General features: G+C 37.5%; 3 protein-coding genes and 1 pseudogene across 3 annotated transcripts in view; all 4 read left to right on the forward strand.

The window, feature by feature from the left end:
- The window catches only part of LOC110424296 (receptor-like serine/threonine-protein kinase SD1-7), a 4776-nt pseudogene extending 89 nt beyond the window's left edge, over positions 1-4687 (forward strand).
- Positions 4688-6027: 1340 nt separating this feature from the next.
- Positions 6028-7497, forward strand: LOC110424297 (cysteine-rich receptor-like protein kinase 25). The gene is made up of 2 exons (XM_021438847.1): positions 6028-6433; positions 7445-7497. The coding sequence occupies exons 1-2, from the start codon at positions 6028-6030 to the stop codon at positions 7495-7497; spliced, it is 459 nt and encodes a 152-aa protein (XP_021294522.1).
- A 426-nt stretch (positions 7498-7923) lies between these two features.
- LOC110423773 (cysteine-rich receptor-like protein kinase 10) lies at positions 7924-11508 on the forward strand. Its single transcript, XM_021438132.2, has 7 exons — positions 7924-8836; positions 9444-9575; positions 9710-9831; positions 9958-10168; positions 10402-10639; positions 10798-10948; positions 11033-11508. Exons 1-7 carry the CDS (start codon positions 8029-8031, stop codon positions 11339-11341), a joined length of 1971 nt encoding a protein of 656 aa, XP_021293807.1. The 5' UTR covers positions 7924-8028; the 3' UTR covers positions 11342-11508.
- Positions 11509-11978: 470 nt separating this feature from the next.
- Positions 11979-12732, forward strand: part of LOC110423768 (cysteine-rich receptor-like protein kinase 25) — a 3603-nt gene continuing 2849 nt past the window's right edge. The window contains exon 1 of the mRNA XM_021438125.2: positions 11979-12732. This exon is cut by the window's right edge and continues 263 nt beyond it. Coding sequence (XP_021293800.1) covers positions 12188-12732 — 545 coding nt within the window. The 5' untranslated portion in view covers positions 11979-12187.

Raw genomic sequence — 12732 nt, forward strand, 5'->3', positions numbered from 1 at the left:
CCTGCATTGTGCTGCATGATGCCCTGGTTTTCCACAAATGAAACAACTACCTTTCTTTTCGAAGGTGGGATGAGGAGCTTTGGGTTTATGATCAGGTTTGTAGGGTACCTTTGTTGACGTTGGGTTTTGCCTTGTACTAGGTTGGCTTTAGTTGCAACTTCCTTAGCTTTGGAGGCCTTTATCTCCCTTCAGGTTGTGTCTTCAATGATGATGTGCACAATCAAATCTGCAAGTGACAATTGTTTTTCCTTGTGGTTTAGTTGTTGCTTGTATCCATTCCAGGATTCTGATAGCTTCTCAATCAACAACCCAACAACGAACTCTCTTTGCAAGTTGATTTTTTCAGTCTTTAAATCATCCACCAGTTTATGGTATTCATTGATTTGACTCTTGATGTCCTTATCATCAGTCATCTTCTAGCGATAAAAGTTGTCAATCACGAACTTCTGTTTCCTAATATCTACAGCAGTGTATTTAGCAATCATTGACTCCCATATTTACTTTGCTTCATTATAGGGACTGTACACATCAAATAGCTCATTAGAAAGTGTGCTAATAATTATATGCCTATATACCTTATTTGCGTGCATCCATGGTTCCAGCATTTTGACATCATCTGGCTTGGAATCAATAAGCGCAAAAGCCACCCCATGAACATCAAAGATTGAAAATATCCTCTTTTGCCACCTTTTGAAGTTTTTGCCATCAAATACTTCTATTTTAAAAATATTTAAAAATGGTTTGGCATATGAAGCCGAAGGCATAAGAGGAAAGGTCAACGTAGTGGGAGCCATGGTGGAACCATTGACAATGGTGGTGATAGTAAGGGTAGAGGTAGTAGTAGGAATAGTGCCAGTAGCATTATCGACGTGAGAATCCATTATCCTTAAGATTGTAGGAGATGATTATAGGAAATGAAGAACATAAGTAAAAATAGTAAGAGAAAGTCTGAGGGGTGGTATCACTGTCCTTAAGGATAATTTTCACCCCTTCAGAGTATGAAACTCTGTGCAAAAGAACTGTAGCGGTTATCCTTTAGGATTCAGCAAACTCTTTATTAGTAGTTTGCATAAACTATTAAGGGATGAACATGACCAGCAGATACAAAAAGAAAGAACCCAACTATCGAAGGAAGGAGGCGAAGAACGAAGCAAAGAAAGCTTAGTAGATGATAAGCTTTTGGTGTGTGTTGAGAGTAAAGGTGTGAGGCTGTAGTTATAGGCATGGAGTGAGGTGAATATTGCTCCAAATAAAGTGAACGTTGCACCAAATAAGGTGCATGTTGAACTAGATTAGGAAGTTGAGAAAAATACTCAAGGAGTTAGAGAAAAACCTGATCAGCTTATTTACTAAGTCATATATACGTTGAAGTATAACCAGGTAAGGTAGGTAGAATTTTAGTATGATTCAATCAAGGCTGAAAACTTTTAAAAAAATTTACTAAGTCATATATACGTTGAAGTATAACCAGGTAAGGTAGGTAAAATTTTAGTATGATTCAATCAAGGCTGAAAACTTTTAAAAAAATTAATACCAAAGTACAAAAGTTCACTTGGGCACAGCTCACGTGTATATTCGCGCATAGAGGGGTAATCTGAACTTTCTCAAAGTTTGGCCCAACCTTATATGCACATGAGCCCACTTCGTTTTCCTTACTTGCAACAAGCCTATAGTAAGTTTTCATATATAAGGCTTTCACCTTTTAAGTATCTTGATAATGTGGAATGTTTGAACCTTATGAAATACACTATTTTTCAACATTTTCTTCATTGTAAAGTGTTGTTTAAGCAAAGAGTCTCATGTGTATTAAATATATATAACAGTTAATATAATTAATTTGATCATTTTTAATATGTTGAACAAAATATTTTTATAATTAACAATCATAATGATAATTATTTCTAGATTACTCGTTAGTAACATCGTTGATAAAAAAAAATCTATAACCATAATCATTAATTTTTTAGAAGATGAAGATAATTTGAATTACTTTTTATTTGCATTCCAATTTTTTTGTATTAATTTTTGTTTGCATTTAATATATAAGTATTGATTATTAGATAGAATGTTCAACTATCAACGTCAAGGCATGCAATTCGAGGAAATTTCATGTTAGAAATTCCCAGGACTTTTCATTTTGCAATCACACCTTGAAACTTCGCATTATATATTCCTTTCACATCTTGAATCTCTAGAATGTGGAAAATTTTGCTCAGCAGAATTCATCGAATTACCAAAAACATTGATTGATTTTGCTTTTCATGCTTGATTTTTCAAGATAGCTGAATTTTTCTCTATAATTTGTTCTTCATGCATGCCCTCTCTCTTGATTTCATAATAAAATATTTACTACTTCTTCAAATGCTCCCAAATTATACCATTATTTCATTATCTTGATTGCATTTTTTTAATTGTCTCAAATTAATGTCTCATTTGAAAAGTGAAAGAAAACTCATTCTCATGCACTTACCTTTTTTTAAAAAAAAATCATTCTCCCTTTCCGTTGTTATCAATACAATGACCTGTCCCTATATTGGTGAGGACAACAATGAGCTGAATTGAGAATATGTTCCCTTAATCAGGAGTAAAAAAAATAAAAAAAAATCAAAGTGGATTCCGCTGGGTGCAAGTTTATCAGCGACTACTGGGCTAGCTCTATTTTCTGCTTGTGGTTTCTTCATCTGGAGGAGAAGAAACATTGAAGGTAACCACTAGATTAATCTTGGCTTGGCATGACAAATTAGTGTTATATTGTTACGCCAATCACAGTTACATTTTTTTTTGGAGTGAATCACATTTACATTTTATTACAGAGGATAATGAAAATAGTCAAGAAGTTCAATTCCTTGACTTGGTTGGGCGAAGTATTCGCCATGAGCACTCAAGCAAAAATTTTCGTGAAGAAAAGATGTCAAGATCTCAAGAGTTTCCTTCAATTCAATTGGATATTCTACATGCCGCAACAAATCATTTTTGTGATGAAAATAAGCTCGGAGAGGGTGGATATGGTCCTGTATACAAGGTAATTGTGATTAAAGCTTGATTCATAAATTAATTGTGTAATATGATTAAAGCTTCGTGTGAGTGAACAAAGTATCTTGAGACATTTTTAGTTAAATTGTAGTATATTACATAAATTAATAAATTTTTTTCAAGGAACACTACTAGATGGTAAAGAAATTGCAGTTAAAAGGCTCTCAAGAACTTTTGGCCAAGGGCTGCTTGAGTTCAAGAATGAAGTCATGTTAATTGCCCGATTACAGCATTGAAATTTGGTGAGGCTCTTGGGATGCTGCTTGGAGAAAAATGAGCAGTTGCTGGTGTATGAATTCATGCCCAACAGAAGCCTTGACGTTTTCCGGTTTGGTTTTGATTCTTCAACCTTGAATTTTTAAGTAACAACATTGCCATGTAATGAAAAAGTTAACTAGTCATTGTTTTGCTGTTTTTCCTTTTTTCCCTTTTGGGGCCTTTGTCAGATTCGAGCATGGTTGCACAACTATCTTGGCTAAAACGATTCAGCATTGTAGAAGGAATTGCTCGAAGTATCATGTATTTACACAAAGACTCTTGTCTTAGAATTATTCACAAAGACCTTAAAGCTAGTAATGTTTTACTTGATCAATCCCAAAATTTCAGATTTTGGTATGACAAGAAATTTTTTATGGAGATCAAAATCAACCAAATACAAATAGAGTAGTTGGAACTTAGTAAGTCTACATATTTTTCCCAACTCTTGCCTCTTAAGCTTATCGGGGAATGGACATTTTTATTATTAGTCATTTTGGCCATGAAGTTATTCACATTTATTAAAATTAAATGAGTTTAACTTGTCAACTCTATTCACAAAATTTTATGTTTTTGTCGGTTCTATGAAAGCTATTTTACTTTTAATCCTTTATAACATAAATCAGTCTTTGTGAATGCAATAGTCAAAAATCAGTTATTATGGAAATAACATATGTTTAATGATTAGTAGTTAGAACAAAGCATGTTTTGTTACTGAGGCATCTAGTTAATATTGATTCATAACAGTACAATGTTGAATGTTAATATTTAATATTGATTTCTTTCTTTCTAAAATTTTCTATGGATCATCTAATTCTATCTCTATCCTTTTTCCATTGCTTCTTATGAATTGCAATAGTGGATACATGGCACCTGAATATGCAATGGAAGGACTTTTTCCTATCAAATCTGATGTTTTCAGTTTTGGAGTCCTTTTGCTGGAGATCATAAGTGGAAAAAGAAATAATGGTTTTCATCTGTTAGACAATGGTGAAAGCCTCCTAACTTTTGTAGGTTTTTATCCTTTTTTTCTCTTCAAAGATTAGATGAATCCACCTTATATGCTAATTTTAAGTAACAATTGCGTAGGTGTGGAAACTTTGGTCTAAATGTCCAGGAATGGAGCTAATAGAGCAGCTCCTTGTGCAGTTGTGTGTTGCCGTTAAGGTGCTTAAGCGCATCCATATTGGGCTATTATGCGTGCAAGAAGACCCTACAGATAGACCTAGAATGACATCTGTGATTGTCATGTTGGAAAAGCGAAACCATAACACTTCCTCGACCAACAGTACCTACATTTTCTGTTGAACGTGTTGTTACAGAACCAACTCAACCTACTTCAAATGATAAAATTTGTTCTGCTAATGAGGTTACAATTTCAAATTTGTCGCCTCGATGATTGATTAGTGGGTGCATCTTCCTTTATTTCTTTTCTTTTTTTGTTTTTCACTACCCAAAGAAAACAGAAGGAATCTGCTACAAAGTGGTTACAAGGAAGGACATCTTTCTTTATATCATTACTCTATGGAGACTAGCTTACAACAGTTGAAAAGCTTTTTTGGGTTGAAATGGGCATCCAAGTAATTACCATTTTCAACAAAACAATAGGAGATGCTCTTTCATTTTATCTATTCCTTTTCTTTTAAAAAAAGTTTTACCTATTCTTAATCGTCATAGATCGGCTTACTGCGACCAAGAAATTTACTCTACTGCCTAATCAGATACTGAGCTTTCCTACAGAAAAATCTGAATCGAATGTCGTGAATTTTGCAAAATTTCGTCAGTGCAACAAATTTGTATAAGAGAGTTGACAATTAAAAAAAGAAGATGGACTTGGATCATGGGCTTTCTCTACCCTTCACTAGGTAAATTCTATCAATAAACAAGCGAATATTTAGATGTCCAAAACTACAATAAGATTAAATTAACACGGCCTGTAAGGAGCACTAACTTTCAAACAGAACAAAAAACTTGGACAACGGGCCGGGTGTCCTAATAGTCAGTGTGGGCTGGAAATTAGAACACGAATGACTAATTTGCTTCTGTGAAACGATTAGCGTCTTGAAGTTTAATTAATGTAAAAAACTTGGAGAAATGGGGTTTTTTCTTGCTGAGCGTCTAGAAGTTATGATGGGAGAAATGGAAGTTCTTCTCCACATAATCGTAGAAAAAGTTCTCTGTGTGTTGGGCTCGTTACGATGGGAGGCTGAATGACTCGTTGTATTGACTTTCTCATATTCATTGTCATTGGCCTAAAACAATAATAAATTATGGACAAAAGTAAACAGAAAAGGAAGCCCCAGATTGAGAAATCCATTTCTGTTAAGGTCCGAGTAAAAGAAACAGAACATAATTGTCTACGAGTCCTTCATAACTCTGTTTTTCCTCTCCTTGCTTAGCTTTACCATCGAATTGCAACCAGCTGAAGTCGTTCATAACTGTCCAAACACGGTCACTTTTCCCACAAACGGCACTTACCAAGCCGATCTCAATCACCTGCTCTCCTCTCTTTCTTCCTAGGCCATCCGTGGCTATCGATTCTACAACACAACCTCTGGCAGAAACTCTGACGTGGTCTTGGGGCTGTTTCTCTGCAGGGGCGACGTTTCCAATAGTAGTTGCGGAGAATGTGTCTCCACTGCCACCAAAGATATTACTCAACGTTCTCCTGTTGAAAAAATTGCCGTGATTTGGTATGATATTTGCCTCGTACGTTACTGCAACCAAGCTATGGTTTCCATGGCGGCCTTAACACCTGCAATTGCTATGTGGAACACGCGCAATGTCGCGGACCAAGAGCGTTTCAACCAGTTACTGGCTGATACGATGGATGCTGCAGCAACCATGGCTGTAAGTGCTAGGTCAGATTTCAAATACTTTGCGACCAGAGAGGCGAATATTTCAGGGTTTCAAACACTGTACAGCCTTGTGAAGTGTACACCGAACTTGTCAAGCGGGGACTGTAATGCATGTCTGCGAGGAGCCATAGCGGCTCTGCCCGATTGTCGCAGTGGAAAGCAAGGGGCAAGAGTGCTGAATCCTAGCTGCAACATTAGACAAGAAGTTTCCCCGTTTTATAATAAAACTACAGTTGCGGCTCTGCCACCTCCGTCTGTGCTTACTCCTCCGCCCACAGCAGCTTCAGGTTCAGTCATTCCATCCATAATACTATTTCTTTTACCGTTAAGTTTTGATTTTTTTAATCAAGTTAAAACCCACGGTCAAATTAAATATATTCTTTAGAGGTATAAGGATTTGAATGGAAAAAAGATTTATTTATTTTTCATTGTGACGCGATAGTATAGAGACTTCAATTGATTTCTACTTTCAATTTCTTTTTTTATTTTTGTTATGAATGAAATTTTATGGTTTGAATTTAAGCTATGCATGAGCCCATCTACCTTAGAACATTAAAATCAAAGGGTGGGGTGTTGGTGAAAGCCTCCTAACTTTTGTATGTTTATATCCTCTCTATCTTCAAAGATAAGATGAATCCGCCTTATATGCTAATTTTAAGTAACATTTGTGTTGGCGTGGAAACTTTGGTCTAAAGGTCAAGGAATGGAGCTAATAGATCAGCTCCTTGTGCAGTCATGTATTGCTGCTGAGGTGCTTAAATGCATCCATATTGGGTTATTATGCGTGCAAGAAGACTCGACAGACAGACTTAGAATGACATCTGTGATTGTCTGTTGGAAAATGAGACCATAACACTTCCTCAACTGACAGAACTTGTATTTCTGTTGGACATATTATTACAAAGTCAACTGAACCCACTTCAAATGATGTAATTTGTTTTGTTAACGAGGTTACAATTTTAAATTGTCACCTCGGTGATTGATTAGTGAGTAAAATTTCCTTTATTTCTTCTTTAGTTTTTTTTCACTACCCAAAGAGAGCAGAAAGAATCTACTACTAAGTAATGACAAGGAACAACATCCGCCTTTATGTCACTATTCTATGGACACTAGCTTACGACAGTTACAAAGCTTTTCTGGGTTGACATGGTGGGCTTTCCACAAAAAATCTGAATCTGATGCCATGAATTTTGCACAATTTCATCTGTACAAACAATTTTGTACAAGAGAGTTGCCCACTAAAGAAATAAGAATGGACTTGGATCATGGGCTTTCTCTACCCTTTCACTTTTGCCCAGGGGCACTTGGTAAATCCCTTGAAGCGTATTTTGAGATGCCAAAACTTCAGTGACATTAAATTAACACGGCCTGTAGGGAGCACTAACTTTCAAATGGTGCTTTTTCTTGCATTGGCGTCTAGAAGTTATGATGAGAGAAATGGAATTATCTGCTCCCCACTAATCGTGTGAAATTTCTCTCTGCGTCAGTCTCGTTATGATGATCGGGCTGATTGACTGGTTGTAGTGACTCTGTTCTATTCATTGTAATACTCATTACCTTAGACCAAAGGTCTGACGCAAGGCTAATCAACTAGCCATTGTTTTTTCCGACCCTTACCCAAGATTCCTGAAACCAGACTGGCTTAAAGGGTGGGACCCTTTTGACTTTTTGTACAAAGGGTGTGAACTCTCTGACATCCTGAAAATTCTAACCCCAAAAAGAAGAAAAGAAAAGATTTCTGAACTGTCAAAATCACAAGCCTTTCCAAGCGGCAGCGTGGCTAAACTTTTTTGCTTTGACTTGAAATATGCGGGGAAGGCTGTATTATTGCCAAAGCCTAAGACTAGTGGAGAAGAAAGGAAACAAGAGGCCACGATGACCAATGCCTTCCGTCAAAATCTGCCTTGTGCTTGTGTTTCTCTGCATCTTCAGCTTCACCAGTTTAGCCGACCCAATGTTCCTGTACCACTTCTGTTCCAACGTGACCGCTTTCACTGGAAACAGCGTCTACATAAGCAACACCAATAACCTCTTGACTTATCTCTCCTCCAACGCCACCGGCCATGACGGATTCTACAAGACCACCGCGGGGCAGAACCCTAACATGGTCTATGGTCTCTTTCTCTGCCGTGGGGATGTCCGCCCTAAAATTTGCCAGGACTGCATTAACCTTGCTGCTGCCGGCGTAACTCAACGTTGTCCTAACCAAACTTGGGCTATAATTTGGTATGATCAGTGTATGCTACGTTACTCGAACGAGTCCATCTTTTACTCCATGGCTGAAAGTCCCAAAAAAAATATGCGGTATAATAGTGATGTCACGGAACCAGGGCGCTTTAACCGGCTAGTGGCTGCTCTGATGCAAGACATAGCAACTCGGGCTTCAAATGCTTCAAGGGGGGCTAAAAAGTTTGCGACAAAAGAGGAAAAGTTTAAGGCGTTGCAAACAATTTACAGCCTAGCACAGTGCACACCGGACATTTCCAGAGGGGATTGCTACAGATGCCTTCAGAAAGCTATTGCAGATTTGCCAAATTGTTGCAGTGGAAAAATAGGAGGATTAGCTCTGTACCCTAGCTGTACCGTGCAATACCAAGTTACCCCATTCTATGATAGAAGTAACGAACCTATAGCAGCTCCGCCCCCAGCGCCGCCTGTACCTCCTCTTGTACTTCCTCCACCACCACCAGGTCCGTTTAATAGATCAATATAATATAATTGATGTATCATATACATCGAAAATTGATCGCTTTTCTTTGTCCGATTTCCCTTGCTTTTGTGGGAGCGTTGGATTGGTTTTCTTCCTGCAATTAGTTTGAACTGGAATATCATTGTATTAATTACCATCTCAAGTAACCCTTTAAGGATCGTGAGTCTTTGAATCCGTTTACGAATTTCTAATCAAACTTTTTTGGAAATCTAACGTTGGCCTAAAAGTTCAAAAATTGTTTGCTTAAAATTGAAGGATTGTACTTAGAACAAAAATTTCAGTAGTGAAGGAACAATAACGAGGAGCTATATTCGTTTGATTTTTGTTCTGCTCACGTCTAATTACGTTTGTAGATCTGCAGCATATAGATCCAAAGCTCTGTTCATCTTTTCAAGATGCTAATTCTGAAATCGCACTGTCAAATAACTTGTGAGAAGTCTAACAGGGTCTAATCCTACTTTGCTACTTGTATTCAGCTTTCTTGTAAATATAGGAAATTCCTGTTCCTTTGTTAGACGAGGGGCCAGAGAGTTCTTTCATTTGTTTTCAATGCAAAGAAAACTAATTAAGCATTCTTCTTTGCTCAGGTAAAAGGGGGATATCATCACAGAGAGTAATCAAAATTGTTGTTCCAACAGTTAGCCTCTTGGTTTTCTCCACTTTCTGTGTTCTATGCTGGGAAGCAAGGAAGAAACTAATCGTGCGAAAAATGCAATCTGGTAACCCAAATTGGCCTATAATATGATCAGATAACTCAAACTACATCTTTACATTTTCACTCAAATGATTTGCTGAGCAACCAATGTCTTTCATTATCTATTGCCTGCTGCTGGTTTATATATATACCGTGTAGGTAAAAGTGAAGCTAGGAATATGCAATCTCTGCAATTTGATTTGAGTATAGTTGAAGCTGCCACAGACAAGTTTGCTGAAGTTAACAAGATTGGTGCGGGCGGATTTGGCAGCGTCTATAAGGTGAGAAATGAAGCTTATAATGATTACAGGGTAGAGTTCATTAATTTCACTGCAATTGGTTGGAGAGTTAGAGGGCTCCAAGGTTGACAATTAGAACTAATGAACATGATTATGGTGTTTGATTAGGGTACACTTCCTGATGGACAAGAAATAGCTGTCAAGAGGCTATCAACAAGCTCTGGACAAGGTGATGAAGAGTTCCAAAATGAGGTTGTACTGGTAGCCAAACTGCAGCACCGGAATCTTGTGAAGCTATTTGGATATTGCCTAGACAAAAAGGAGAGGATGCTCATTTATGAATTTGTGCCCAACAAAAGCCTTGACTACTTTATATTTGGTTTGGACCTTTTTCAACGTTTATGCTTTTAGTTTTCAACAAAAAACAAGCATGCAATTCATCTAATTACACTGAAATTTCTATGCATACGGCATCTCTATTACTGAATACAATTGGCCAAAACGATGGCACCTTTAAATTTTAAAAAAATTGTTTACCTTACTTCTCTTGTTCTATTTATAGTAATAGATCATGAAAAATTCTTCATTTTGTATCTGGTTCCTAATCTTCAGATCCTGAAAAACAAAGGCAATTGGATTGGTCCAAACGGTACAAAATAATTAAAGGGATTGCTCGAGGGCTGTTATACCTTCATTCAGATTCACACCTCAAAATCATACACCGTGATCTTAAGGCTAGTAATATTTTATTAGGAGAGGACATGACGCCAAAAATTTCTGATTTTGGCATGGCAAGAATTGTTGGGGAAAATAAAAGTGTAGAATGTACCAAGAGAATTGTCGGCACATAGTAAGTTCATTTCCAAGCCAAGCATATCTCTTTACTTGTTAAAACATGTGCTTTAAGCATTGGTACATTATGTCATCATTTATAAAATTTGACAAAATTACATTTTAACTCAACATTTGCTTCATCATTGTTTCATTGCTAACGATGTTGTATTGTAGTGGTTACATGTCTCCGGAATATGCAATGCATGGCCGATTCTCAGAGAAGTCTGATGTATTTAGTTTTGGTATTTTGATACTAGAAATTATATGTGGCAAAATGAATACAAGCTTTTGTCACTCACAATATACTGAAAACCTTCTAACCTATGTAAGTCCAAGATGAAATTAGTTTTGAGTTTCAAAGTCTTATAAAAGATGCAGTGTGTTGAGAAGTAATTCATGGTTGTTGCAGGTATGGAGACATTGGAAGAATGGGACACCGATAGAATTGATGGATTCAACCTTACAAGATTCTTATGTGAGCAATGAAGTTCTTAGGTGCATTCAGATCGGCCTGTTGTGCGTTCAAGAAGATCCAAGTGCAAGGCCAACAATGGCAAGAGTCGTTCTCATGCTTAGCAGCCCTTCTATTACTTTATCATCACCTCAAAAAACAGCATTCTATTTTGGCACCATAACAGGATGTAAGTTTTCGGAGCAGCAATCTGATCGATCAGCCTCAGTGAACGAGGCATCGATTACTGAACTATTCCCTCGATAACCAAAGTGTGCGAAGCGAACTCTAGGATAATGCATCATGGACATTGTGATACTTAAACATGTATACGTGGTCGAAATCTTTGAAAAAAATTGATATTCAAAGTCTTGATTTATTTAATTCGATGAATCTCGCGGAGTAAAAATGGTTCTCTGCTCCGTTCACTCTGTTGTGTATGTGTTGTTAGGTGATGGTTGATGTGTTGCCTTTTTGGTGGTAGAGGATTCGTTTTTGGAATAAAACTGGAGAGTAAAAAAGTACACTAGCAACATTGTTCCCTTTAGAAAGTATTTGTGTTACACTCTAAACCCTTAAAAAAAAAAATTAGAGTTAACCTTTGAATTTGCCGTGTTTGATACGAAAATTAAATGCTAAACCAAAATTCCATTGAATTCAGAAAAAGAAAGATCAACGGAATTCATAGAGTACTAATTCCACTCGTCAATGGTCAGCTTTACTTTTGCAATCTCTAATTAACCCAAAAAATTATTTTCTCTTCTAATAATCATTGCCTAGGGTTGAGGGATGCCTTAGACCAAAGGTCTCGACGCAATGCTCATAAACTTGCCAATGCCTTTCAGCCAACAACCAAAGATTACTGAAACCAGACGGCCTTAAGGATGTGACTTTTGTCAACGGGGGGTGATGTGATTGGCATCCTGAAGACCTTAAACCCAAGGAGGTAAAAAAGAAACGTAAGGGGTCTTCTCAACTGTTAAAATCTCAACTACTTTCTTCGGAGAAGCGTGGCTAGACATTCTTTCTTTGGCTTGAACTGTACAGAAGACAATATCAGTGCCAAGCCTAAGACAAATGTAGAACAAAGGAAACAAAAACTGATCATGACCTATGCCTTCCATCAAAATCTACCTTGTGCTTGTGCTTCTCTCTGTCTTCAGCTTCACCAGTTTGGCGGACTCAGATTACCTGTACCACTTCTGTTCCAACGTGACCATTTTCGCCGGAAACAGCGTCTACATAACCAATATAAACAACCTCTTCTCTTACCTCACCTCCAACGCCACCGTCCTTGATGGATTCTACAAGACCACCGCGGGGCAGAACCCTAACATGGTCCATGGTCTCTTTCTCTGCCGTGGGGATGTCCTTCCTGAAATCTGCCGGGACTGCATTAAACTTGCTGCTACCGACGTAGCTCAACGTTGTCCTAACCAAACTTGGACTGTAATTTGGTATGATGAGTGTATGCTACGTTACTCGAACCAGTCTATCGCTTACTCCACGCCTGAAAGGCCTAAAGTAAATGTGTGGTATAATAGTGATGCCACGGAACCGGACCGCTTTAACCGGCTAGTGGCAACTCTGATGCAAGACATAGCAACTCGGGCTTCAAATGCTTCATTGGGGGCTAAAAAGTTTGCGACAAAAGAGGC

The sequence above is a fragment of the Theobroma umbraticum genome, unplaced genomic scaffold, assembly GCF_002168275.2.
Source record: "Theobroma umbraticum cultivar Fairchild unplaced genomic scaffold, ASM216827v3 scaffold_204.0, whole genome shotgun sequence".
NCBI classification, from domain to species: Eukaryota; Viridiplantae; Streptophyta; class Magnoliopsida; order Malvales; family Malvaceae; genus Theobroma; species Theobroma umbraticum.

Excerpts from the sequence above, each read along its gene's own strand:
- LOC110424297 (XM_021438847.1), top strand. The coding sequence starts at position 6,028 with ATGGCGGCCTTAACACCTGCAATTGCTATGTGGAACACGCGCAATGTC. Across the intron at positions 6,434-7,444 it reads TCCGCCCACAGCAGCTTCAG|GGGCACTTGGTAAATCCCTT; the intron begins GTTCAGTCATTC and ends ACTTTTGCCCAG.
- LOC110423773 (XM_021438132.2), top strand. The coding sequence starts at position 8,029 with ATGCCTTCCGTCAAAATCTGCCTTGTGCTTGTGTTTCTCTGCATCTTC. Across the intron at positions 9,576-9,709 it reads CGTGCGAAAAATGCAATCTG|GTAAAAGTGAAGCTAGGAAT; the intron begins GTAACCCAAATT and ends TATACCGTGTAG. Across the intron at positions 9,832-9,957 it reads GATTTGGCAGCGTCTATAAG|GGTACACTTCCTGATGGACA; the intron begins GTGAGAAATGAA and ends GTGTTTGATTAG.